General features: G+C 40.9%; 2 protein-coding genes across 2 annotated transcripts; both read right to left on the reverse strand.

Annotated features, from left to right (window-relative positions):
* Positions 1–1,523: 1,523 nt before the first annotated feature.
* On the reverse strand, positions 1,524–12,351 carry LOC132992092 (recombining binding protein suppressor of hairless-like). Its single transcript, XM_061061223.1, has 11 exons — positions 12,266–12,351; positions 10,817–10,855; positions 10,584–10,679; positions 10,288–10,453; positions 9,040–9,214; positions 8,811–8,948; positions 8,544–8,656; positions 7,519–7,659; positions 6,766–6,921; positions 4,333–4,436; positions 1,524–4,248 (listed from the first exon to the last, which is right to left on the reverse strand). Exons 1-11 carry the CDS (start codon positions 12,283–12,285, stop codon positions 3,906–3,908), a joined length of 1,491 nt encoding a protein of 496 aa, XP_060917206.1. The 5' UTR covers positions 12,286–12,351; the 3' UTR covers positions 1,524–3,905.
* Positions 12,352–12,840: 489 nt separating this feature from the next.
* On the reverse strand, positions 12,841–25,634 carry hgsnat (heparan-alpha-glucosaminide N-acetyltransferase). Its single transcript, XM_061061235.1, has 18 exons — positions 25,463–25,634; positions 23,381–23,496; positions 23,122–23,258; positions 22,139–22,257; positions 21,985–22,054; positions 21,363–21,432; positions 20,985–21,088; positions 20,311–20,387; positions 20,141–20,171; positions 19,643–19,803; positions 19,368–19,483; positions 19,007–19,128; positions 18,418–18,544; positions 16,628–16,714; positions 16,407–16,484; positions 15,733–15,803; positions 15,403–15,515; positions 12,841–14,624 (listed from the first exon to the last, which is right to left on the reverse strand). The coding sequence occupies exons 1-18, from the start codon at positions 25,632–25,634 to the stop codon at positions 14,443–14,445; spliced, it is 1,953 nt and encodes a 650-aa protein (XP_060917218.1). The 3' UTR covers positions 12,841–14,442.
* Positions 25,635–27,137: the final 1,503 nt, after the last annotated feature.

Below are 27,137 nucleotides of genomic sequence, written 5' to 3' on the forward strand. Positions count from 1 at the left end.
GGAGGAGTGCCAGAGCTGTTAGGGCAGGGGTGTCCAAAGTGCGGCCCGAGGGCCATTCGCGGCCCTTGAGGGGATTTTTTTTGCAGCCCGTGACTTCAAATGAAGAATCAGAAGATTTTGGTCCGAGGCCTGGATTAAGATTGGCACATTATCTTACTTTTCTTTTTCATGTTAACAAGGGCTGAATAATATTCCTAAAATAGAAAATGTTCAGTAACATGTATGTTGTTGTTTTTTTTTTTAATTTTGTAAACTATGAAAAAAAACGTTTTTGCAAACAAGCAGACTGTTGTTTAACCATTTAATGACCTGAGCTAAACGCAGAAAGCTTTTCCAAAGAAATGAAACATGTTACAGGCTTGATTCTGAGAAAAAAACAAACAAAGTAGAACGAAGAAATCAAAATATTAGATTTCCTTTTATTAAAGGGTTTCTTTAGCGAGCCTTTTGATTCTGATCTACAAAGCCTTACTACTTTTTCAACTACATTTAAAAAAACAAAACCTGTGGCCCGCGAGCGATTCTAACACGACAATTTTGGCCCGCAAGAAAAAAAGTTTGGACACCACCGTGTTAGGCGTTTGACACCTTGGCAGTACTTGGGAAGTGAACTGGCACCTCTCCAGAAACTAGACCAACATCCCTGTCTTTGATCCGCACTGAGTCTCGAACCAGCGATCCTCCATTTTCCATTTTCCCTACAGACTGAGCTACTGCTGGAACATGAAGTTCAGAATACACTAATGTAGTGTAAGTGCTATCTAATTCATTCAGTTATTGTTATATTAATAATGCATCTTTATTTATATGGCACTTATGAAAATACTGATAGGACACTTTACAGATTTACATTTAGATGAAACAAGTCGAAGGAAACAAAAACATTAAAACAATGTCACAAAAAGCAAGTTCAGCAATTCAAAGGAGGTCTGAAAAGGGGGGCTCTGATCAGGGATTTGAATTGTGGCAGGTCGGTACAGTCACAGGATGTGTTTGGGGAGGGGGGCAGCAGTGGAACAGGCCCAGGTTCAGTACTTGGTCCTGAGTGATGGAGAGAGGAGGCTGGCTGCACCTGACTGCACTTTTAGTCTGACTTTCTGGATTGTTGGTATTTTATTTTTAAACCCTAAATTAGACGTTCAACTAAAATTCTAATATTATTGGTCTTTTTGTGTGTGTGTGTTGGTGAGTGCATCCTCCAGGCCCTATTTTGTCCACCTGTGCTGCTTGTGCTGGTGAAACTTGATTGGCGCACAGGAGCAGTGAAACAATTTAACCAATCAGAGGACAGAACCGGCCGACACACCCCTTAAAAATCTTGACCGGCTAAAATTCCAAAAACCCAAATTCACATTTTTCCAACAGAAGTTCACCTTTGTAGTCTTCCTGTCATACTTATCCAGTCCAGCTGCATCCTAAAGCCTTAGAGACCAACAGTTTTTGTGAAAAACTTGAAATAGAACATATTTAAGTAAGGGCGTCCACCAAAGTCCACGCAAAGTCATAAAAAGAAAATCACAGTATAGGCTTTAGGTTTTTTTTTTTTTATTCATGACCTTTTTTTATCAGAGGAACCTTCAGAGTTTTACAGTAAGAGCCATATGATTCAGACGTGGGAGTGAAAAGAGGGGGGGGCGGGGGTGTCACCATCACGGGAGAAGAGCAGAATATGACAGTGAAGACACTTACTGCATTAAAACAAGAACAATGGATGTGCTAAACAAAGCTGCCATGATGAGGTGGATATAGCAGGCCTGCACACAGTTTACTTCATGACAACACAACATTTCAACCTGCAGGATAAGATGTCGGACATGACGACTCTGACTGACCAGAAACATCAATGTAAGGCACAGCAGAAAGGTAAGCCCATAAGACGATCAGAGATCTGATGCCTCATCGAGTCAAAGATTTATAAACTTCTGTGTCAGCTGGCAAAGTGAGTTTCTCATCTCTCCACCTCTGCAGACAACAACAGAACTGTTGACGGAGAGTGAAGACAGAGTTTGGGACGTGGCTGCTGGACTGATGGTTTCTAAAAAGGTGTAACAAACCAAGACTTTGCAGCATCGATGTATACCATCACAGAGTCTCAGAAGACACCGAGCTAAGGTCGTCAAACTTTTTGATATCACGAGTCTACAAATGATACAATCTGTTATTTCAGTTATTGATAGTATTGTAAACCACAGAAGCTTTAAGAACACCACAGATCATCAGTCAGTTTTAGTGAAGGCCGCCATACACAAGAGAGAGAGAGAGAGAGAGAGAGAGAGAGAGAGAGAGAGAGAGATCACTGTCTAAATGGCACTAGGTTGTTTCAAACAAAGCCAATTCAGTCATCGTGCTGGAGTTTGTCCCCATCCAAAATGATAAATATAAGACTACATAAACTTAGTATTGTCATGTTGCAGAGTACAAAGTTCTGTAAAGGAGGAGCTGTTTCTGTTTGTGGTGTGACTTTGTGTGAGCGTTCTCCAGGACAACACTGATACCCTCCACACACACATTTCACGCATCATAAATGTCATCTTTAATATGACTTTTTTTTTGGGGGGGTGGGGTGGAGGTGTGATCAGTTAAGCTCATTGACCAAAACATTCAAAGCAGCTAAGCCCAAACTGCAGAGAGATATGCCTTCATTCATCATCCGCTTCCTGATCTTGTCTCAGCTCCGCAGCATGAGGCACACTGCTGTGACGACTGTTGAACACATCAGTGAGGTTTAAACGAGGGCTGCTTTAATCACGATTAATCACATGCTATTTTGTCCCTTTAGGCTCACCGTAGATATGCCTCTGCAGTGTCTCCCTGTAGTCACAGTGACGTAAGAGAACGACACTGCTTCGTCTCATTTCACTTTAAAAAGCTCAGCTGACGAGCCCTCATGACATCAAACATTGACCTTTGTTACTGTTCCTTTGAGCTGTTTCATTTTAGTTTCCACAACGAGGTCCTATCTCTGATGTTGTTGTTACCTTCGATCTACCAGAAGGTCCTAACTTTATTTCAAAATAAAAGCAGGGTTGAATTCAAACAGCGAGTAAAGTACTCTCAGCTTGAGACAGTACAGAGATTTCAAAATAAAAGCCTAACAATTATTATTTTTAAATGTGAAATAATGGAATTTCAAACACTAAAAATTAGATTGATCGCCATTAACTATCGATATTTAGAATGGTAATCTTTTGACAGCCCTGGTTTAAACAGAGAGGAGCAAAGCAGAGTAGCTTCATTCAGACTTTCAATAAAAAAGTTAAAGGTTATATCCATATTCCCCCCGTAGAGGCGACAACATGACAACGTCTATTTGGTAACAAAAGTCGACCTACTGTTCCATATCATACAAAACGTGAGAAAATGTACCATGGCAAAGCTTATAAAATATAATATGAATAAAATAATATAATAATATTCCTTGGTCCATTAAAAACTATGTTACTCTTATAACACATTTTTTTCCCTTACGTATGACAGATGAATCATGTTTTTTTTTTGTGTGAAATTGTGATCCTGGTAGGACGGGAGAACGGTAACAATAGTCCTAAATCCACAGGCGGATCAAAACGAAATGTTCTAGCCCGGCTGTTAGGAGAGTTTGAAGGCAGATTCATCTGTAGGTCAATGTCTTTTGGATATGAAGGTCTCTTGATGAGGGCTTTTTGACTTGTTCGTAACCAGCCACAAGAGGGAGCTAGAGAGACGATTCAGTCAGTTTGTCTCCCTCTCTGGAGCTTCCTCCGATGACGACAGGTTTCAGAGTCTGTGTGCAATTCTTCACAGGTCCGTGAGCCTCTTTGGAAAGTCCGTGCACACTTTGACTCTCATTCATCCAAAGATGAAAACAAACAAGATTTAAAAAAAAAAAAAAAAATTAAAAAAAATCTCTAATAGGTTAAGTGTCACTATGACAGCACCGACATGGTCGACCCCCCTGACGACATGCCTGAGTCACTACTGCTGTACGCCCCTTGGACATCCACGAGCCCGCCCAAAGAGGAGGATGGCGAGGATGAGGACGCCGGTGATGAAGAGGAGGTGCTATGTGACCTCAGGATGGCCCCGGCAGCACTGCAGTGGGGTCTGGGTCCCGGTTCTGGCGTGTAGGTGAAAGTGAGGGCGGTGGAGTAGATGATTCCATCATTTCTGACCAGCGTGACCGGCACCTGAACCGGCTGCCTCACCCAGCGCCAGCCCTCCCTGAAGGCAGAAATGTCCGGCACCACACACAGGACGCTCTCACCGCATCTGCGAGGACGGGCGGGATGATGCAAAGAATGATTATCTCAGTCTTTAAACACTCATGTGCAATGCAGAGATTTGAACACTCACCTGTACATGGTGTCCGCCTCCACATCTCCAAACCACACTCTGAGGTTAGGAGTGAAGTTCGATCCTGTCAGCTCCAACATCGCCACATCTCCACCGCCATTTAACTTGAAACAGACACAAACAACTGTGAGTCTTTAAACCTCCCTAAAAGCTTTGTAAGAAAAAAAAAAATAGTATACAACCCCATTTAAAAAAAAATAAAAAAAGCTGGGACGTTGTGCAAAATATAAATTAAAACAGAATGTGATGATTTGCTTAACATTGAAACTCGGGCGCAGATAGACTAGTGGTTAGTTTGCACGCCCTATGTACGGAGGAATAGGCCCCCAAGCGGGCGGCCCAGGTTCAAATCTGACCTGTGGCTCCTTTCCCGCATGTCATTCCTCACTCTCTCTCTCTCTCCCTGATTTCTGACTCGATCCACTGTCCTATCTAAGCCCAAAAATAAAACAACAATATTTAAACACCTTTTTCAACCCACATGCTGGAGCCTCCGAGCCAGCTCCACCAGTCACATGAACAACAGAAAACTGAACTCTCTCCCCTCTCATCCACCCCTCCTCCCTGCCTCCCACAACTCTGGACTTTAAAAACCTCCACCATCCATCATTGAGTAGCTTAAACTTAACCCTCCACAACCCATCATGGAGCTGTACTCTCTCTATCTCATCTCTCTCTCTCTCTTCCCCCCTCAACAGGAAAACCAACAATAAGCACCGCACACTTTACACTGATGTCATTTTTAAATTCAACTGTCTCACCTTCATCAGTAACCAGAAGCATCCGTCACTTTAAAGACAAAGGACTTCAAATAAGACACTGGAGCTCCACTAGCTGACATTCTATTTATACCTAGTTCAAGTCTCTGCACATTTGTTGTTGTTTCTGGTTTGAATGCACATAATATTCATACTTTTGTATATCTACTATTTGTATTTGCTATTTATTATACATGTTTTTTATACTATTGCATTTTGCACCTGGTTTCAAGAGAAACAAGTTTTCCATGTTTCTGTAAGTCCAGTACGTTTGTCAAAATAGACAATTAAGATGACTATGCCACTATGACCACTTTTGAGTTTGTTGTCAGCAGCATGTTTCAAAACAGTTTGGACAGGGTCATGTTTCCCGCTCTGTAGCATCACTTTTTAATGACACTTTGTTTTGGGAGCTGAGTTTCAGTCATTTAGAAAGAGGAATGTTTTACCATTCTGTTCAACAAGTCGTTACTGCAGGCAGGTCAGTTCATCACCTGGACTTCTTTACTACAGAGCCATGCTGTTGTTTTACATCCAGCATGTGGTTTGATTCTGTCTCAATGAAACATGTAAGGCCCTCCCTGAAAAAGAAGTTCTCTATGTGGCAGCATGTGTTGCTCTAAAACCTGTATGTCAAGTTCATGCAGGGCCGTCAAATGTTCACAGCCATCAAATGTTGTTTCTCTGCTTTGTCCCCTTCATACACAGATTTCTTCAGATCCTCAGAATCGTCTAATGCAGTTACAGTAGACGATTAAATCCACAGTATTTTCTTCAATTGAAAGTTATAAAACATCACTGCAACACTGAAGCCTAGTCCACATGTAAGCAGGTTAGTTTTTCAAGCATTTAAAAAAAGAATCCCATACACACACACACCGAGTTCTCAGAAACATCCTCAGTCACATGAAAACACACTGTTACAGCTGTCATGGGCACGCCAAGTCAAAAACAATGTCCTTGACTTGCTAAAATGTTTTCGCCATTCCTCTCAAATGACCATTTCATTTTACAAAGTCAACATAGTGGGAGCACTAGTTTGGTTACGTCTGCTATCGCACTAATCTCATGTAAACAAAAGTGACAGCGTCGCAGAATGACATCAAACGGAGGCACGTTTTCCCCGTCTACACGTAAACACCTTAAAAAGGAGTTTCTGAAAATCTTCACCCTGGAAGGAGATTTCAAAAAGTAGCGTTTTCCGTGACTTAAAACGCTGTTTGCATCTATGCAAAGACCGAAAGGCCTTAGTGTTGCTCTATTTTCCAAAACAGTCTTTCAGTGCTGAACCCCTCCCCTTACTTCAGAGACTCAGCCTTACAGGCAGTCATGTAACAAACCTGTTGCCAGTTGACCTCTTTAAGTGTGAGGTGTGTTTTTTTTTAACCCTTTCAACCTTTCCAGTCATTAGTCGTCACTGTCCAGCCTTCTTTGAAACATGTTGCTGACATCAAATTCAGATCAGACACATCATTTCAAAAGAAATACATTTAAAAGATAACATTTGATTTGTTGTCTTTGCACTTTAACCAAATATGAGGTTTGAATGTTTTGCATCACAGTCACCACATAACTGCTACTTACGTTTTACACAATGCCCCAGCTTTTGTAGTTGTTTTGCGGATGAAGCAGTCGGTTCAAGCATACTGAGAACAACAAAAGGTCATGTTCATACCTGCAGACTTTCCACTACGGGGACAGGTGTGACCGGTGTGGGGACAGGGCCCATACCCTCGTAGAAGGTGTATTCTGCCTTGTCAGTGCTGATGATGGTCCAAGATGCCCCGTCGTTGATGATATCCCTGTTAGACTCTTTGGAGCACTGTGTGGCCTTGAAGAAATACAAAATATAAGCATATGAATGACTTTCACCTCTAACTTTAGTTCCTATCAAAGAGAAGACAAACGTGCTCGATAACATAGTGTCAAAGTTTTCAAAATACTAAGGGCGCATTCTTACTAGCAAAGAACGGTTGTGTACCGTATTTGAGTACAGATCAGAGCACTCACACTGGTCAAACAAACTGGACTTTAGGGTTGAAGCGTGATTAGGCACAGTAGGGATTGCCTAGTGTGAGTTTCGCCCTTAGACACAAATGACGCTCCCCTTCTTGCCCTGGAATGCTCATTAAAACAAATAGGTAGTCCTCTGGTGTGGAGACTAATTCCCCAACACATAACCGCTGGTTAGTCAGCAGACAGACATAATACTCTGCTGTCTGAAGGCAGAAACAGCAGCACTGTTTCAGTCTTTAAGAACACTGTATGGAAAAATAACATCCAGTGACCAATCCTTAAAATGTGTTCTGCACACTGCTCACAGTAGGCACGAGTGTGTGTGTGTGTGTGTGTGTGTGTGTGTGTGTGTGTGTGTGTGTGTGTGTGTGTGTGTGTGTGTGTGTGTGTGTGTGTGTGTGAGATTGCACACCTGGAACTGTATGATCCTCTCCTGTGAGAGACACAGATACATTCTCTCTGTATCCTTCAGGTAGAAGCAGCACTTGTGAAGCTGGGACACGGGGTCGTCTGCGTCCATTAGTGCAGCCTGCTTATCCACTTTACGAATGACCTGAGGAAATAAGACCAACAACCATCATACACACTTGTCAACAAATAATGTACAGTCACAAACATCCAGATGTGTACTGTGCAGCCACAGGGATTAATGCTTTAACTTTAAAAAACTAATAGAAGACTTTTAAAGACCCAAACAGAGAAACAACAGGTAGCTTTGGTGGTTTGGGGATATCATGTGGGAGTCGACAGCTTCAGTTCCCATTGTCTCAAATGTTAAAGCTATTTCCCTGTCTTCTTCTCCTTCTCTCTTCAGTCGGCGGTTTGTGAATGCGTACGTAATACCCTGCTGTAAATGCTGCAATAAATGCTGTGAACTTTAACTCCATCAAGCAAATACAATAAAATCATATAACGTTAAGTAGACCGTGTAGATTTCATAATTATTAGTATTCAGTATTCAGACAAGCCTCATTGTGCATTCACGCTTGGACTAAAATCTGACTTTATCTGGATTTTCTCCCGCCAGCCCCCCTAGTATCTGCAGGAAGTCGAGTGTGCTGATTTGAGAACGCAGCAGGACACTATCAGGAGAATTCAACTTGACCCGAGTGGAAGGGGGTGGTGACGTTTATTCCCTTTAATCAGTGCATGATCTACATTGTTCTTTTTACATCACGTCTTGCCTCAGGAGACCCCCCCCCTCCTTCAGTCCGACAGGGATAGTGTCCCACTTTGAGGTGCATGAGTGAACAACCAGATGTGGAGGCGCAGTCCTCCTGAAATTCTGCCATCGAAAATGTAAGATCGCTCAAGAGGTGAAAAGTCAAAAAGACTTTAAGACATTTAATGACCTTAAAGTTTAAAAATCTACATTAAGACATTTTAAGGATCCGTGTGAACCTTGAGTCAAGTAGACAAACACAGATGCATGCATACCAGTCTCGGCAGGGCCATGCCAGTAACAGAGCAGACCAGTTTGACGGTCTGGCCATAGTGTATGTAGCCGTCTCTGACAGCAAACTCCTCTCCTTCAGACTCCTCCTCGTCCACTGAAGGAAAAAAACAACACAGAGCACAGGAACCATGTAAACGTCTGTCACAGTCGACCTTTAATTCAGCATTTAACACCACTGAAAAAAGCAAACCCAGGACATGGGTTGCATGGAAACATGGGAAAGAAAAAAAAAGACTAATGAGACTTACACAGGTGGATGTAGAAGGCCCCCCACTGTTGGGAGCTGGCAAGAAAGTTTCCCCCCTCCACGTGAAGATACCGGGTACTAACCGTCTGGGAACGCAGACGGTTAAACAACGCCACCTTGGTGCCTGAAGCTATGCACACTGGTAAGTAAGACAAGAGATAGAGTGAGCGAGAGACATACTTTTACATGAGCTCGTGTGTATTCGAGTGTTGAACATTTCTGCAACTCACAATCTGCATTTTTCAAGGATTGTTTCTTCTTGGAGGGCTTGGAGATGACCTTGATCCTCTTGCTGAGGAAGACTCCTATGTTGGCGCTGTTCCCGTACAACATCTTCACCGACAGCATGAAGTGTTTCCTTTTATCCGAGTCGCTGATATACAGAGTTTTAGCTGTGCAGAAGTGCTGAAAAGCGCGGGGGGGAAAAGTGACATGTTAAGTGGTTTTTGAATGAGCGTGTGTGTTCTTGTCTGTACCCCTTTCACTTCCCTCTAGACTCCTGAGAACATGCTCACATGTCGGTGCAATAAGAAACGGGTTTTGCAGTGGCAAACGGAGGATATGGTTAAAACTGCAAAGAACTGCATGCATGATGTGGTTACTTTCTGTGGTTTATCAGTAGAGAAGCAGAGCAAAGAAAAAAACATTACAAAAGCGCAATACATTTTGAACTCTGATAAAATACTACGAAAGTCGAGTCAGAAGTTCTTGGAAGTTTCAGATCTGAAACGTTGCCGATGTATTTCATTTGTGCAGCAGCTTTTTATAAAAAAATGACTTCAGATCTGACGTTTTCTTTTTTAAAGCTTCTGTGCTTTTCAATACAATCGATCATAACAATAATGGAGGTTGTATCATTTTTAAAACATGTTGTTACGTGCTGTAGTGTTGTGTTTCTCTCTCTCTCTCTCTCAGGTACTGCTCTCGCCCTGATGCACCTGGTGATCGAGCTCACCTGTGCCAACTGAACAATCAAGGCCGAGTATAAAGAGCAGGAGAGAGGAGGTAGTCAGCGCCAGTGTGCCATTCAGCTGCGTTTTGTGACGTCAAGATGCTTTAGTGAACGCCCTCTCTGGAAGGAGAGTGTTTTCATTGCAACCTTTGTCTTTTCTTAATAGTTTTATTTTGCCTGTTAGTTTTTGGACTTCATTCAGAACTGGATCGGCTTCCCTGCTGTGGCTTTGTGAGAGAAGGTTATTTTGAATTGTACCTTTTTCCTTAGTTTGTGAATAAATGTACTACTATTTAGTTCCTCCTTCTTTTCCCTGAGTTATTTTTTTATATTACTGTTAATCCCCTCATCCCCTAGCCATCTTGGGAAGCGTAACAACGGCATGAACACATGTGGTCTTAAAAAAGTATCAGAGTGTTGTACATTTTAACAACCTTAATGTAAGCATTGACGATTACCAACACAGTCAAGTGAAAGCAGAAGTTCAAACCCCTTCAGTGCAGTGTAATTATGAATGACTTTATACCTTCCCCTCCAGATTGAGTTGCTGCATCTCCTGTTCACTGTTGCCTATCCCGATGAATGCACAAGGCTGGGCCTCCTGCTCTGTGCAGCCCTCCTTCTGCATATTCTCCAGCTTCTTCTGCCAGCCACTGCCCATCAGATACACGCATGGTGGAGGGCAGAAAAACCTGATCGACACACAAGCAGAGGCGATAAGGAAATCATACAAAGCTCCAAAGCATCAATTATATTAAGAGATCTTTAGAGATTCAAACACACAAACTCAGAGTATTCATATTCAAACAGTCCGACACAAACCTTTTCTCATTGCCGTATGACTTTTGTGCAACTTTTGCATGTAGAATGAGAACCGTCTGATCATCCTTCCCCTTTAAGTAATTCCTCATAGCCTCCCTGGAATGACATAAGGGTAAACAGATGTTGACAGTACAGTTTTACAGGACAGGTTGTTCTGTATTTATCTTCATGCACTGATTTAATAGTTTTAAATGTTGTTTGGAAAGTGAAGAGGAGCCTGCTATGTTTTCTACCTTGTCAAACGCTGAGGCTGTGGTCGCTCACCAAACTTCCTGCACAACAAAAACACAAGAGTGCAAGGTGTTTACACATGGTTTCAGTGCTGGTGAAAGACAGCAGAGATAGAAGCAACAAGCCTGACAGAAAGTGGGTGATTAGAAAAAAAACTGTGTCAAAGTGCAGAGGGGATGACATTACACAGACTTATAACGCAGGTGCATTTACTTTCAGATTTAAGATTTACTCAGAAGTCCTGCTGCTATTGTTTGAGGCTGTTTTTAAACTACTGTGAAGTTCATAGTAATGAGTTAAACACTACAATGGGAAAGTCGGTTACACACTGATAACTCTGTCTGAGCTACTTTATATATTGATGGTGCACTATGGTAGAGAAATGTGAAAGTTGGAGAAGTGTACAGATTCTGTGGTATATTATCAGCCAAGCTGCAAAAAGGACAGATTTAAAAATACTTTTTTACCTACTGCAATTGCACTTTATAACGACTCCCCTTTACGTAAGGACAGAAGACATTTAAACTTTTAAACTTTAGCCTGAGTTGCATATATCATATATCAAACTGTATTGTGGGCTCATGTTTTTTTGTATGGGTGGGATATGTATATATATGTGTTGTGTTGTGTGTTTGTTTGTATGCTGGCTGCTGGAACACCTAAATTCCCCTGCTGGGATGAATAAAGTATATCTTATCTTATCTTATCTTATCTTAACTCTATACACAAACTGTCCTCAGAGGAAAATGTGATCCCTGTAACACTGTTTGAAGTTAAAATGCTACACTAGATGTTATGGTTGGGGGGGTCCACAATAGTGACATCATTACTCTCCTGGTAGCTTTTTTTTTATCTCCAAACAGTGTTCCAGGGACCCTGTCTGTTCCTTGGAATACATTTTGTGTGTTTAGTTCAGAAAATATGGCAACAAGTTTCACTTCTCCAACTTTCAAATTCCCCTACCACATCTACATAGTGCACCTTTAATATGTATAAAATAACAATAGAATGAAGGCTTCGGGTGTTGCTTAGCAACTCAAGCAATACTCCGATATCACTGCTCAACTGTGACGTTAATGTAACGTTCATAGTCAACTTGTTGAAACTTTTAATGTTGAAATTGTACAAAAGCAGTCAAATTATTGAAGCGGAGACTGTTCACTGATAAGAGAGGGGGGTTTCTTTGTTGGTTTAAAAAGGGGGACAAAGTCGTACAACAAGTCAAACCAGGCGATACGTAAAATGTAACGTTACAACGAAGAATAGTTTTGCACAAGTAACCCCACGGCAAAGCCACAAAGTAGCACTGAGGGGTGGGCGACTGTGGCAGACATAGGAAGTACGAGTACCCTCTAACATCACTTGAACATTTTAAAGTGTATCTGTTTTTTTTTTAAACAAGAAAACAAAACTTTTAAAAGTAACATTTAGCTTTAAATTTCACCACTTACCCCGTAACAACGGGCGCCATCTTCCGAATAACTCTCTCTCTCTCCCCCGAAAAAAAAAAAAAAAAAAGTCCAACAATCGCGAGATCCCTCCCCCAGTCCCCCCTCAGCGAAGCCAACGGCACAACAGAAGAATCAGACTGGAAGGAAAAGCAGGGAGAGAAAGAAGGGGGAGGTGTGACGGGGCAAAGAGGTGAGAAGAGGGGGAGGGAGTGGCGACGGGCAGAGGGCAGACGCCAAAACAACAGGCGTGGGAAAGTTGCAAAGTCACGCGAGAACGAAAAAACTCTCACAATTGACACAAGTGCAAATGGTGCGGAAATATCGCGAGATAAAAACTAACCCTCACGGCTTACTTTTTTTTTTCACCAAGCACCCTGACTGTAACTCGATTCCCACGCCTTATTGAGCAATAAAGCCATATTTACCTCGCTACATTGAAAAGCTGTATGCGGGCACATGGGGGTTATTCAAACAGTTTCATTTTGAAATGTAGTATTCACACAGTATTTGCTTTTCTTGTGTGGGCTTTATACACTGGTTGACAACATAGTATTATAATAATACAATAAAACAGATTTTTTTTAAAGGTTATTTTTATTACATAAATTCATTTTTAAATGTTGAACATTAAAAAAAAAAAAGTATAAAAGTTTGTAAATGAACTTAATCTATTAAGACAGTTCTAGATGAAAAGTATTCCTTTAGATTTTTTTTAATAGTTTACAGATGGTGAACTTGATGTGTTTTGCATATAAATCTTTTTTTTAAAAGTAATGGCAGCAGTTTTGGGCACAGACCCGACATCATCATATATAGGGTTTCAAATCAATGAACCTACAGTACATAATTAATACACAGCAGAAGTACTTTCTTGACATTTTTGGCAAACTCTTTGTGCCAATGCTAATATACAAAAAGGGCATTTGTAAGACATCAAAGAAGGCTATATCTGTGCATTGTGTTTAAAAAAACAAACCCCTGATCAAAACGATAAACACATGCGTGCCTCCTATGTAGTCAAACTGCAGAACAAGCGTCCTTTGTTGGGTTTCAAAAGTCAGCTGACGTAACTATCTTCACTTCCCCTCAGCCTGTTAAACGGGTAACAAGCAGTATAATGTCCTGCCACACCACTTGACAATAGCTGGTGAAATGATTATGCCCACTTAGACAAAGGAACACCTTAATGCAGATGTTTAACGTTCTGTTTCCTGTTTCTGTAGTGGACTTTCTAATAGGTGCAAATTCTTTACAGTCTTCTTCTGCTCTAGAGGAGTCAATCTCATCAATACCCACTTCAGTTTTCAGAGTAATGCCACCGTACTTTTGATGGAAGCAGGGATCCTACCATAGGAAAGTAAAAAAAAAAAGGAACTTTTAAACCATACCAGCCTTCTGCTGAAGTCTGTGGTGCAAAATGAGGAATAAAAACCAGAACATTGACACTTACTGTCTGTCCTTATTGTCAGCCTTCGTAGTTCTTAAAGTCTAAAATAGTGCACGACCGATATGAGGTCTTTGGGGCCAATACTGATATTGATTTTGACCGATATCTTTCTTAGATCTATGTTTGATCCGTAGAGATAGATATACATATGTATTGCATTAATCCCTCAAATGCAGTTATCAAACACTTGTGGAAAAGATATATAATGAAGACTCATCTGGAAAGCAACTTTGCATGTACCCCTGTGCGCCCTCTGCTGGTGAAAGAGAGAACTGCTAGTGTAATACAATGAAACTCAAATAAAATGTGATTTGACAGGTGAATAAATTTAGCAATATTGGCCCATATCTGCGATAAAATTAGCCAATACGATAGTCACTGGATTAGCTAATATTGGCCAACATTATCGGCTGGCTCTAGTCTAAAACCATTCTTCCATTTTATTCCTAAGTCAGTTAGGATATTTGGGGTACTCTGCTATTTATCTGTAAGTCTTTGGAAAGTCTTTACACATTCATGATCCTATGAAGTAGTGACTACAAATTAAAAAAAAGAAACAATAAAAAGGTTCTTGCATGAAAGACAAACCCCATATTTGTTCACAAAGAACAACAAAGAACAGCCAAAGTTTTTAGAAAATGAGACAATCCTGTGTTCCAAGAAGAAGTCAACTCCAGCATCTCTGATGTAAACAATGTCCGCTGGTGATATCGTTTGAGTGTCTCATCGTTTAAATTTTCCAGAAAATCCTCTTTCTGTAGAGCAGGTAGGAGATGAGGACCCAACAGGAGGTAGCCAAGAGGTTCTGAGTGAGATGCTCGGCGTGGGATTGGCTGTTGACCATGCGCCAACGGAAGGGGAAGTACTCCTCAAACACTTCATGGCCCACGTACACAAGGATGGAGTTCATACCTGGAAGAAAAGGTCCAGATGATTGCAGAGATTTCCCCCCCTTATAATTATCCAATAATCTAATGAACACATTTCTATGTACCCCAACAGACTATGCTAGGACAAAATAGTGTGCTAGTAGTCTACATTTGTTTTAAAGGTCACATATTGTTCAAAATTCACTTCACCATGGTTCTCAAACACTAATGTGTCTGTCTACAAACCCCCCAATTATGAGAAAAGTCCATCCTCTCCGTCTGTCGCCTGCTCCACTTTTCAGAAAATGTGTGCTCAAACAGGCCGTTTGGAGATTTTCCCTTCATGACATCACAAAGGGCAGTAGCCCCTCCCTCAGGTGAGTGACACTCCCAGAGCTAGGTGTTTGTTCTGCCCTCTGAGTCTGCCTTGTAAACGTAAACAATTACGCATGGAGCAAAAAAAGCCAGAGTCAACTGAGCCAACTGAGCCCTTCCAGAGAGGGGGCGTGGTCAGACACAGCTCATTTGCATTTAAAGGTACAGACACAGAAACAGCCTGTTCTGAGCAGGTCTGAAATAGAGGGGTTTATAGGCATGATCAAATACAGGATCAGAGTGGATTTAGAACAGGAAACTTTACAGACATGTTTTGGGGATCTCTGAGACTTATTTAAACCTGTTGAAACGGAGAATAATATGTGACCTCTAAGTTTAAAAACAATTCAGAGGCAGGCTTATCCAAAGCTCCTTTTATGATACCAGTGTAGACTGAGCTTCAACTTCAAATGGTATTATAGCTGATAATTCAGTACAATACTCACCAGGGTAGTAGAAAGGTGCCCCTGACCACCACTTCTTCACATCCACGGTGTAGTACACAACTACCAGCAGCACGAATGCAAAACAGGCCAGTGTGGTGACATAGGAGAGGGACCTGAAAGGGGAATAAACAAGTGCATGCAATAAAGTTGAAAACAACAGTAAAAAAAAAAGATTACTTAATTTGTCTGGATTTTTATTTATTGGACAAGACACAACGTCTCTACTACTGCGTTTTAAAGGTCTTTAATTGTACTGACTTGTAGTGCCGAATAAACTAAAATGTTGTGCAAACATTTGAACTCTGGTAAAAGCATGAAAATGAACATCACCATAGGTTCTTGTTGACAGGAATGAAGCCCTGGTCTGTGGAGCACTTGGTGAGAGCTGCTGATATGACTCCCTGTGGGTTACAAGAGACTTTTATTACTACATCGTCAGGAAGCTAAAGTGCCATGAAGTCAAACATTGAGACAGAGATCCCATTCATCAACAACGACTTATATAGCATAGTAGTGCCGTAGTACTCGAAACAAGACCGGTCTCAAGGCCACTTTTTGAAGGTCTCCGTCTCGTCTCGGAATCGAAAGCGGTCTTGTCTCAGTGTCAGACTGCCACTGAAAGACTACTATACAGCATCACTGATTAGAAGGAAAACGTCTCTTTCTAAAAGAAAGAATAACTTTTTTTTAACTCATTTGTAGTTTGATTTTTTCCCCCCGGTTACGGGCTAAGAGAGTGACACGCCGACTGCACACAGGTTAATGATTTTTCAGTCATATTAATGGTCTTGGTCTCGTCTTGGTCTCGCCCTGCCTTGGTCTTGGTTTTGACTCAGTCACGATCCCTAAATGTCTCGTTCTTGTCTCGTTCTCAGAGCAATCTGGTCTCGATTAGTGTGGTCTTGACTAAAGCGCTATAACATAGATATAGAAGTAACAACAGACGGGTATACACTTGGGTGCACAGATTGTAGAAGCATTTAATGTGAAGTGAATGAACTTACCAGTAAGAGACCCCATATGAGGAACCTTGATATGATACTTGTGTGAACGTCTCTGTAGTGTAAGATTATTTTCCCTGCCTGGATAGGATTTTAAAAAAATACGAAAATTAAAAGATACTCCTTTTGGTTGTTTCATTGAGCTTCATATCGTTATCAAGCTAAGCATCAGAAAATATGAATGAAAGCAGGAAAGCACAAGCAGACAAATACACAGTGCGAACCTGTAATCCAAGAAAAGCCATGAGGACGGAGTTGATGCTTCCAAGAATCCCTTCTGGATCATATGGCATATGAGTTCCATAAATCACCTTCAGAAAACACACACACATCTTCGTAAACATACTTGAGTTCTGACAACGTTTACTCTTGCATTACCTAAGACGATAATATTTATTTATAGAGCACTTCGTAACCTGAGTTTAGAAGTGCTTTACAAGAATTTGAAAAATCATACAAAGCAATGCAAACCAAACAGATAACGTCAAAAAAAAAGATAAAATCCCAGAGTCAGCAACAATAGGTTGGACAATAAACCCAAGTGAGATCAGGAAAAAGCTCTCTAATTCAAGTATGTTTGAGTAAGAGATTTGAGAGTAGTCACAGAGTCTGCTGACCTGATCTCCTCGGGCAGCTTGTCCCAGAGCTCACTGCTGCTGAAACACGTAAAAGTCCTCTGCCCGAGGATCTCAGGCTGCGTACTGGCTCATACATGATCAATATGTCAGATACGTAGCAAGGAGAAAGGCCGTGAATAGCCGTAAAGGTCAGAGGTTAGATATTAAAATCGGTTGTAGAACATACCGGGAACCAGAGCAAGGAGGCTAAAACGGGCTTTATGTGGTCACTTTTCTTTCTTCTGGTTAAAAGTCAGAGTTCTGAACAATCTGGAGCTTGTTGATATTTTGGATTTCAGATTAAGGCATGTTAAATGGTCTCTGTGACTTTTAGGGATCAAAATGATCGTATTTGGTCAAGTTTCTGAGATGAGACTCCCAGATTCTTGTGTTTCACAAAGGGCCCAGCAGATGGCAGTATTAGTTCTGCTTTGTGCTGGGGCAAAGTTATGACAATCACACAGTTTAAACTGTCTTCTCCTGCTGCTATATCAGATCAAGATCCAGCTCATCCTGCTGTATTGTTCCACCTGCTTCTTCAACATGTAGTCGGTTAAAATCAGGGCCAAACTCACACGCATTACAAACAAAAGCTGCCAGAATATACAGTATGTTCTCCCCACACCCAACCTAACAGAACTCAACAACAGGGCCATTTAAAGCATTGCAACCTCAACAGAAGAGGACATCACACATCCACTAAACATCCACCTCACCCTACTTCCCTCAGGACGAAGGTACAGGGTACTGAGGTGCAGAAGAGCTCGCCTTAGGAAGACCCCGATCCCGAAAAAAGGGGCCTCACTGAACAGGCCAGAGTGGGAACTTCTGATCGTTGTTTGACACTGTTTTACACACTGTGTTTTGAGTATGTACTGTTCTTTGGTGGGTTTTGTCTGTGCTTTGAAAAATAATTTCCCCATGTGGACAATAAAGTCTAAAGTCTTTGGCTTAAGATGCAGAAAATCTTGTGACTTCAATGTTTTTTTATATCAAGTGATGTTTAACAAGTCAGAAAAAAGACTAAGCATGACAGGATCAGTTTCTCTAACGGGCAGGTGTAACTGAGTGTCATCAGCATAGAAATGATAGTTAACAACATGTCTCTTGATTATATTTCACAAGACAAGAATGAGAAAACAGAATGGGTCCCAAAAATGAGCCCTGAGGGACACCAAATTTGACGGGAGCAATAGCTGATTTGTGGTTATTAATAGCAACACAGAACTTCCTCTTTAACAGGAATGAGGAGAAGAACTATTGTAAAGCTGTTAGCATGGTGGAGGTTCATGCCGGGATACCTGAGATGTAAGTTAATTCTTAACATCCCATATAATAAAAGAACAAAATATGGCCACTGTTGCCTGTATGTTTGGGTTGTTCTGCTGTTCACTTACCCGTGATGAGGGATTCTGGTAGATGTGGGAATCTCCCAACAGCCACCTGTCAATATAACCAGCTGCTCCACCGGTGCAGTTAGCATACAGGCCCATGTCCCCAATCCCACCTGGACCCAGATAGCCTCTGTTAACCAGAGAAGAGGAGGAAATTGGTCAACCAGACTTTAACCAGACTTTTACCTGACAACCCTCTAATAAACTTTTTACGAGAAGTCAAGGTGAGCTGTTGTGTGAACACAGTAGGTGAAAGGGAGGAAATTTACAACGAGGGCATGGCAGCAACGATGACATTTCTGTCATGTGACCGGTGCATGATGGATGCGATATTTGTGCATGTAATGAAGCAGCTTCCTAATCTTTTCTGCTCGACAATATGTTCTTTTTCACTCGTACGCCGATACTGGTAATTTGTATTTCTGCAGCATCTCTTTCACGACATGTCCTGCAACTTGAGATCTGTCCTGCTTTTTCCACAGGGTCAAACTTCCCGCTGTGAGAGAGGAGCAGGAAGATTTCAGAGGCAGGCTGTCCTGATATTTCCAAGAAATTTTCAGTAGTGCATGTGTAAAAACAGCTTTGGACTCACGTTGGGCAATCTGGTACTGGGAGGAGAAAAGTGAGGCATAACCAGACGGTTTCTAAGAGAAGCACACACAGCCAGGCTGGCCAGTACAGAAGGATATCAAGTCCAGGGGACCAACATGCATCCTGAAAAACACAGACACTCATCAGACAAACACTTATATTCACCAACACAACACATTTAGCACTAAAAACAATAAGGAAAATACACAATTAAAGACATGTTTTAATGTTAACTTCCTATCCATTTATGTATTTTTTGTATCCACGACATACAAGGCAATTCTCTTGAAGGCAAATCTTGAAACACTTGGAAAGCAAATATGAAGTTAAAGGATAAAAGTAAAATGGAGCGGTTGGCTGACCGTAGTAAGGATGTCGAGATGACCTCTTGCCACCAACAAATCCAAGCATGCTACTACTAGATATGAGCAGGCCAGACGCTGTAACACACCTGGGATCCGCAGGTTGTTCCACGATACTTTGGAGCGGATGAGGATGGAGATTGAGCAAGCATGCAGGTAGAAACAGGCAGGAGAAAAGGACAACATGACTCCAGGGTTTTGGTACAGTTTCTAAGAACACGAGGCGTTTCTCAACGATAATACTGTCAACGTCATAGAAGAGTGTTTGTACTCACATGGTCCTTGGCAGTAGTTTGGGTTGATGATGATGACGCCGATGATGAAGAGCTGGAGGCTCCTCCATATTACTTTCCTCAGCATTGAGCAGCGGGTGGAGCCTGAGCGGAGCTGGGAGTTGATTGACAGGGCGATGGATGTCCCCATAATGAATACAAACCTGGTGGAGAAAGAGGGTTTTATAGGCATGATCAAATACAGGATCAGAGTGGATTTACAACAAGAAACTTCACAGTCATGTTTTGGGGAGTTCTGAGACTTGTTTAAAAAGGAGGAGAATATTAGACTTTTAAGGTTTTTTACGGATACTTAAGGGGAATGAGGCTCTGTGTACATTTGTATATTATGATTAACTGGCAATTAAAAATAAGTTACTCGTTAAGCTCTTCGGATTAATCGCATGCATTGAAGCATGCAAATTTACAGCCGTGAGAGGAGAATGAATCCAGCATTGGGTCAACAAATCTTCAGTCGGAGACGTTTCAAATTGAACTCACCAAGGAAATACAAGATCTGCAACAGTGAGCCCTGCAAGGACAAAAAAAACAGGAATCACGGGTTTAAAGTCATCTGAGTCAGACAGCAACATCAGTATTAAATATACATGTGATGATTTATTTGTTGTATGAATTTTAAAACTCTGTAACTCAAAGTAAGTGCTTCTCACCATTCCAGCTTTCATGTCTAAAAAACCAGTATCGCCCCCCTCCGTAGTTCACGAACACCATGATGACTAAGGAGATACTGACAGGAAAATGAGAAAAGTCATGGTCACTGAAAGACATGCAGAGAATACACCAACTATACTACATGAATGAAACAAAGCTTCAAAGTTAGAATGTAACAGAAATAAAAGCAGATGATTCACTTGAGGGAGAAACGGCCTTTTAACAGACGCTGGAACTCAACAGGGCAGATCCATGTTCATGTTATTATAAGGGGGTCTTTAATCAGTCGCAGAGCGGTGTTCGCTGCCAAAATATCCCACCACAATGACACTCACATGATGCAGCATGAAGACCGATCAGACCCCCCCCCCCTCACTTTTTTATTGTGTGTGAGATACACATTCAAACGGCTGCGGCTCCACTTCAATCACTTAATCTGCAGCACAAGCTTGTGACCAGCATGAAAGTCAAATTTAACATCACACTTTCCTCTGTTTTTTTTTTTTTTGAGGGTTAAATCCTGAAAGACTGTTCTGTATTAATAAAAACTAAAGTGAAACACATCGCGGGAGGAGACCATACTGGGGAAAAAAATCATGACCGAGTTGTGATAAGCCAAATAACGTTCTCAGGTTGAGTTATAAGAAGGGAGAGGATGAGAATTGGGGCATACCCTCTGAATGTGTCCAGAGATCGCAGCCTCTTGCTGGGGCTGGGCAGTGGAGGGAGGATGTTGTCAGTCACCGGCGGTACTATCCTGCCAGGGGAGCCCAACTCCTGAATGATGATAAAGATAGACAAACTCTGTTGAGTTAGAGAAAAAAAAAACAGACTCACAAAATATCATGACTACAATCCCCTCGAGGATCTGCAGCCTCTCACATATTTCCCTTTTCTATTCCATATAAACATTTAGAGGTTATACAAGATTCAATTCAACAAGCTCGTACATTTTTCCTCCAAATCCTTTTTCATTATTTGAGGGTTAAATACAAAACCTAAGAACAACTGAGGCAAGATAACAACTTTTATTTTTATTATTTGCCCTCACAGAGTTTATGAGCCGCTCGGTTTCCATGGAGCCGCCGATTCTGAAGAGGATCCCCCTGACGACTTCAAGCCTGTGAAAGAAGAAGGGAGGTGATTCTACAATCCACACTGAGGCCGTCAACTCTGAAACAAAGATACCACTCATTTTTTAACAATGCAATCTCTGTTATTTAAAGGATCAATAGTATTGAAGAGTTCCAGTGTTGGGGCCTCTTTGCCTTTACTGGAGAGGAGAGCGTCGGGGGATGACATGCAGTAAAGGGCAGAGGTCGGATTCGAACCCATAGCCGCTGCGAGAGGGACTATGGCCTCTGTACACGGGGCGCTCGATGTAACCGCTAGGCTATCGGCGCTCCCTCTAGTATTTGTATAATTTAGAGTGTTCATTTAACTTTTTAAGGTAGCCGCTTCTTTCTGTGTTGCCATGGTAACAAAGACGATACTAATATTGCTTGATTTCTACAAGTATCATATTTAAATTTTAAACTCTGGTATCTTGACGATCCTAATCCACACGCTCCAAATTAGACAACCACTGACTCCATGACTCATACACAAAGATTTGATCATTAATATCTGTACATGAAATATATAAAAGGAACAAAACAGTATAAGCACGTTACCCATATATCGTTCTTCCGACGGTAGACATCAAGGCGAGTCCAGCAAAGATGACGAAAGCTATCAGGACGGCTGTGTGGGGAGAGGGAGGCGTTATTCTAATGCAGCGTAGGCCGTCAAGCTCATGACTGCATGCTGTGTGAAAGAGAGACTCACGGATGTAGCTGTTGATGGCTTCTTCATCCGTCACCACCGAGCAGTCGACCACCGAGGAGTCGTTCAGATTTTTCACCCACAGCGAGTAGTTTCCGTGCTCGCCGAAGTGGAAGGGGACCCTGCGGGGCAAAACGGATCGGTGTGAAACCCAGCAACACGATAATTTAGAGTCATTGTATGAATGTTGTACATGTTGATTAACCATCCACCCATCTTTTATCTATACAGCTGATCCTGTTCATGGTCACAGGAGGCTGGAGCTGATCCCCGCTGTCACTGAGCTCCACGTGGGGTAAAACCTCAACATGTCAGTCTAGATTATCATTCTACTTCTTTTTAAATAACAAAAGATTACAATTCAATTTTACATTTTTAAATTGTATACTATATATTGTAATTGCTTTCATATTTAATTGTTTAAGTTCTTGCTATTGTTGCTTTATTTCCTTTGTTGACTGTTTTTGCACCAATACACCAAGTCAAATTCCTTGTATGTGTAAATGTACTTGGCAATAAAAACCGATTCTGACAGAGTTCACCCTTTAGAATAACTGCACGAGATATGCCTTCCCCTCAACTTAGATAAATTGTGCACAATGTTGACTGTTATCTGAATTATTTTTTACTTTTACGTCTGAATATAAATCACTGTTTAAGCGATGATTAAATTAGTGGCTAGGAACATCCCTACTTTTAAGACTTTTAAAAAATAACCTATTCCTAATGAGCAAAGCTTTATTATCATGTCCTCTAGGACCTACTGTCAAGAAACACTATCAATATTAATTTTGAAATTACAATTTTTAATCCAAGGAAAAATGTATTTTAAAGAACAGAAACTAATTCTTGTGATGATGATTTGTATCCCATGTTTTAAAACTTAAGTCACGTGAACAGATAATCTTCAAATGCTATGTACCAGTATGATTTACAGACACAGGGCGTGTGGAGGAGGATGTGTCAAATGGAAAAATAAAACTTACTTGCAGAGCTCCATTTTGACAGAAGTGCTGTTGAGCTGCAGTGTCATTTGATGCTGCGTGCTCACAATGAAGTCTGCTGAACTGGGCTGACCAGGACTGGACCCTGCAGGAACCACCCCGAGCTGCTGGTACAGACACTGGGACGAAAAGGGAAACAAATAATCCCAATCATCCTCCTCATTATACAGCATACAGGTCAGGTCATACATCCATTAGATCAACCACAGAAGAATTCCCCGTGTCTGTTTTAAGAGTGTACCTGGTAGCAGCGGTCTGACACCCAGGACACCACCACCTCAGTGTCCACCTCATTGTTGACTTTCAGAAGTGCCTCATCCATCTTCAGGACTATGTGCTTCCGATGAAGGAAGCCAGCTGCAGGATGAGACAGCAGAACACAGATATAGTATATATATATATATATATATATAATGCACATTCACACTAGGGCTGGGAGATATGGACCAAAACTCAGATCTTGATATTGATTAGCTGAATGGCGATACTCGATTTATACCTATATGTATTTTATTAACAGTGAAAACACATGGAAAATAAACTACCTGTTTGTGAACTTAAATAGTAATATTATAAAATAAAAATGTTCCTAAAATAGAGAGAGAGGAGGAGCAGGGTTAAGAGAGACAGACAGTCAGTCATCATCAGTAAGATGAGAAAAAGGTGAACTGGCACCTCTATATTAAAAACATCTGTGTTTTTTTTTTTTTTACACTCTTCTTGTATCTCAACATTATATTACAGCCTAATATATCCGTATCTTACTTATTGCATTATTGTATGGGCCAGCACTTTCCAAACATATCTTCATAAAATTCTATTACTCCAGAAACGTTTTGTCAGAATGGCAACTTTTTCCAAGTCCTGTGATGCAACCTCCCCTCTTTTTCTGAAGTGTAACATATTGACAATCTTTGATATCAACATTCTTCAAAGAAGTAGCTTTATTTTTAAAGTTAAATACATGAGCGCAAACTTGCCAGAAAGCTTTAAAGCATTTTTCATTTTTAATTCTCAAATGAACTATTACTCAACTAGACAAACCAATAACCTCTACCTCCCAATGTGTCGTACATCTGGAGGACTCAATAAGATACCGTGGAGTCAAATTATGGAACACGCATATTTATTTACTTGATGATTTTTTGTCTTTTTCTAGATACAAATTGAGACTCAGAAACGCGTTGATGTCAGAAAGATTTGTGGTGAACAGTGAATTGTCCTGATTTTGTTATATTGTCTACATACTGTATGTCCTGCTTTGCTCTATTTTTTATGTTTTCAATGTTTGTATGTCATTTTCAATTGGGTAAATGTGATTTGTGATAGTAAATATTCTTACTTTGTTATTTTTTACTGTATTTTATTTTAACTTTGTTTAATCTCTTAAGGTGAGGTTTTTTATTTTCTGTTTGATTCTTCTTTCAAAAAAAATGTGCAAATAAACTAAACTAAACTATAACGTTATTTTAATGCAACATAAACTATATCGATATTAACGATATTGTCTTACCCTATATCTCGATTGAAAATATATCGATAGATCTTAAAAACTCGATGTATTTCCCAGCCCTATGTCACACCCTGTGGAGCTGCTGACCACACCCAGCTGTAGAAAAACACTGATATAAGACATAAGACACTTCAATGTCATTGTTTGCTATATAACGAAAATACAATGGTAACAAGCAGCCTAAAAGCAATAGACAAGACACAAAGACTTTTAAAAAATATATAGCAATATAAGAAAAAAACGCAGATTAAAGAGAAGACCAAGCAACGCACAATATGTATGCACAATTATGAACATTATTCACATAAACTCATACGTTTGCCATGCTTTTTGCACTCTAAAATATGCCCGATTATCCCACTTTTCCCAATGGATACACAATGATACAATGAAACGTATCTTGTACAAACCAATAGGAAATCACACATTTACGCGGCTGCAGAAACTTACCTCAAACCTGTAGATCCCTGCTATGGTTACTGACCAGATCACTACTCCATATGTGTGTGTTGTGTGTGTGTGTGTGTGTGTGTGTGTGTGTGTGTGTGTGTGTGTGTGTGTGTGTTTGTGTGTGTTAATATTAGCTATAAAGAATCTGCTCGGTCTAGTTTGAAGCGAAAAGCAGAAGGAGAGCATGTGAGAGAGCTGAAGTGATGGCTGCAGAGAGCCGTGGTCACATGCGAAATTAATCCGTACAGGAGGAGGGAGGTTCAAACGCCTTGGGAGCAGCAGCAGCAGCTCTAGTCAGGCTACACAGCACTGTCCCTGTGGTTACCTTTAAACCCTGTTTCAACAGTCCTCGGTACTTACAGGTAGATGTGTGAGCTGTCAGCGGCGCCACGCAGAGAGCCACAACCACAACAAAGGCAGCGAGGGACAGAGAATCACGTCTATCTGGTTGTTTCATCTCTGTTTGAGTTGTTTTCACGCCCCCCACTGAAGACGCGTCTGCTGAGCTCCTCTTCTGCTTCCCTTTTGCCATGAACAGTTTCCACTTCCGACGCTTCCCTGTTTTGACACTGTATGGGAAGCGAGGAGGGTCAAAGTACACGATGACGTCAACGGTTTTGATCGCTCTTCCTGAGTTACCTTTTTTTTCGGAGTTAGACTTAGAAAACTTTGTTTATTTAAGAGGGCATTTCGGTTCCACAGTCCACCCTGACCACACACACGTAAACAAACAAATAATAGATGAAGTATGTCAGAGATAACAAGTACATCACGATATGACAGAGATGAGCGCTGGCACCCTCGTGTGGTCACGTTAGGTAATGACACACACACACACACACACACACACACACACACACACACACACACACACACACACACAAGGGTCAGTCGAATATGTAAATGACAGTTTAATAAATAAATAAATACCGTAAAACGTAAATGAAAAGCTCATCACAGCACCTTTTACTAACCTGGTGGTTGCTGCACGTTTTGACAAATAAAAGCACGTCTTAATTAGAGGCCTCGCTCATGGGCGGTTCTAGGCAGGGGCCAACGTGGTGCCACTGTGCCCCCCCCCCCCCCCAAAAAAGGAAGAGCCGCCCCTCATAACACACAACACAGTATTTGACTCAACAACCGGACTCACAATATATTGAATACTGTTACTGAAACAAATATAAATCATGGTATTTGATGATGTGCGATATTATTTGGCATGATATATATTTTTTTAAGCGATCATCTTTGTCTATTTTTCACCCGGGTTTAATGTTCCCCTCTGACAAAAACAACTGGCCCCAGTTTGGCCCCCTCAGTAAAAGTGGTCTAGAACCGCCACTGGCCTCGCTCGACGCAGGAAGTGTCGAAATAGTTTGTAGATCAAAAATGAGGAGATAAAGCAGAAGAACACAAACAAATAAGAATAATGATTGGAAACTGTGAATTTGTTATCTTGATTTAAAGTTTTAATTTAATCAATGTTCTTGTAGTGGCTATTTGTCCAAAAATAAACAAAAAAAAATCTAAATAAACTAATATCAAACATAATGAAATGACCACTGATGCACCATGGGGGATGTGATGTACGCAGGCAAAAGAAATCCAATGTCCATGCAAGAGATCTGTGGATTTTTTTGGTGGTTTATTTAAAGAAAGCAAACAAAAGAACAAAGAAAATCGTGGCTCCTGCTGCCTCTTTTGTGCTGGTAAAAAAAAACAATAGGCCTACCCAGGTGCATGCTGGTCCTTTACCTGCCTCTGGTGCCCACAGTGTTATCCAAATACCTAACAAAAATACTAATACAAAACCAAATTTACTAAACAAATAACTAGCAAAAGAAAATATTACCCAAAATTTATTCTAAATAAAGAAAACATGTAGAATAATTAAATAAACAGCACCACCCAAATATTAGTAAACTAAATACCAAAACTAATTCTAACAACAATTAAATAGCTCCAACAGTTCTAAATGTCATGATGTCCTCTTCTTTGCATTTATTTTATATTATATATTTTACAAATATCTGTG

This window comes from Labrus mixtus, chromosome 2 (genome assembly GCF_963584025.1).
Source record: "Labrus mixtus chromosome 2, fLabMix1.1, whole genome shotgun sequence".
In the NCBI taxonomy this organism is placed as follows: Eukaryota; Metazoa; Chordata; class Actinopteri; order Labriformes; family Labridae; genus Labrus; species Labrus mixtus.

Excerpts from the sequence above, each read along its gene's own strand:
- LOC132992092 (XM_061061223.1), bottom strand. The coding sequence starts at position 12,285 with ATGGCGCCCGTTGTTACGGG. Across the intron at positions 10,680-10,816 it reads CAGCCTCAGCGTTTGACAAG|GGAGGCTATGAGGAATTACT; the intron begins GTAGAAAACATA and ends ATGTCATTCCAG. Across the intron at positions 6,922-7,518 it reads AGAGGATCATACAGTTCCAG|GCCACACAGTGCTCCAAAGA; the intron begins GTGTGCAATCTC and ends TATTTCTTCAAG.
- hgsnat (XM_061061235.1), bottom strand. The coding sequence starts at position 25,634 with ATGGCAAAAGGGAAGCAGAAGAGGAGCTCAGCAGACGCGTCTTCAGTG. Across the intron at positions 23,259-23,380 it reads TGTCAGACCGCTGCTACCAG|TGTCTGTACCAGCAGCTCGG; the intron begins GTACACTCTTAA and ends TTTTCGTCCCAG. Across the intron at positions 19,804-20,140 it reads GCAGATCTTGTATTTCCTTG|GTTTGTATTCATTATGGGGA; the intron begins GTGAGTTCAATT and ends TTTCTCCACCAG.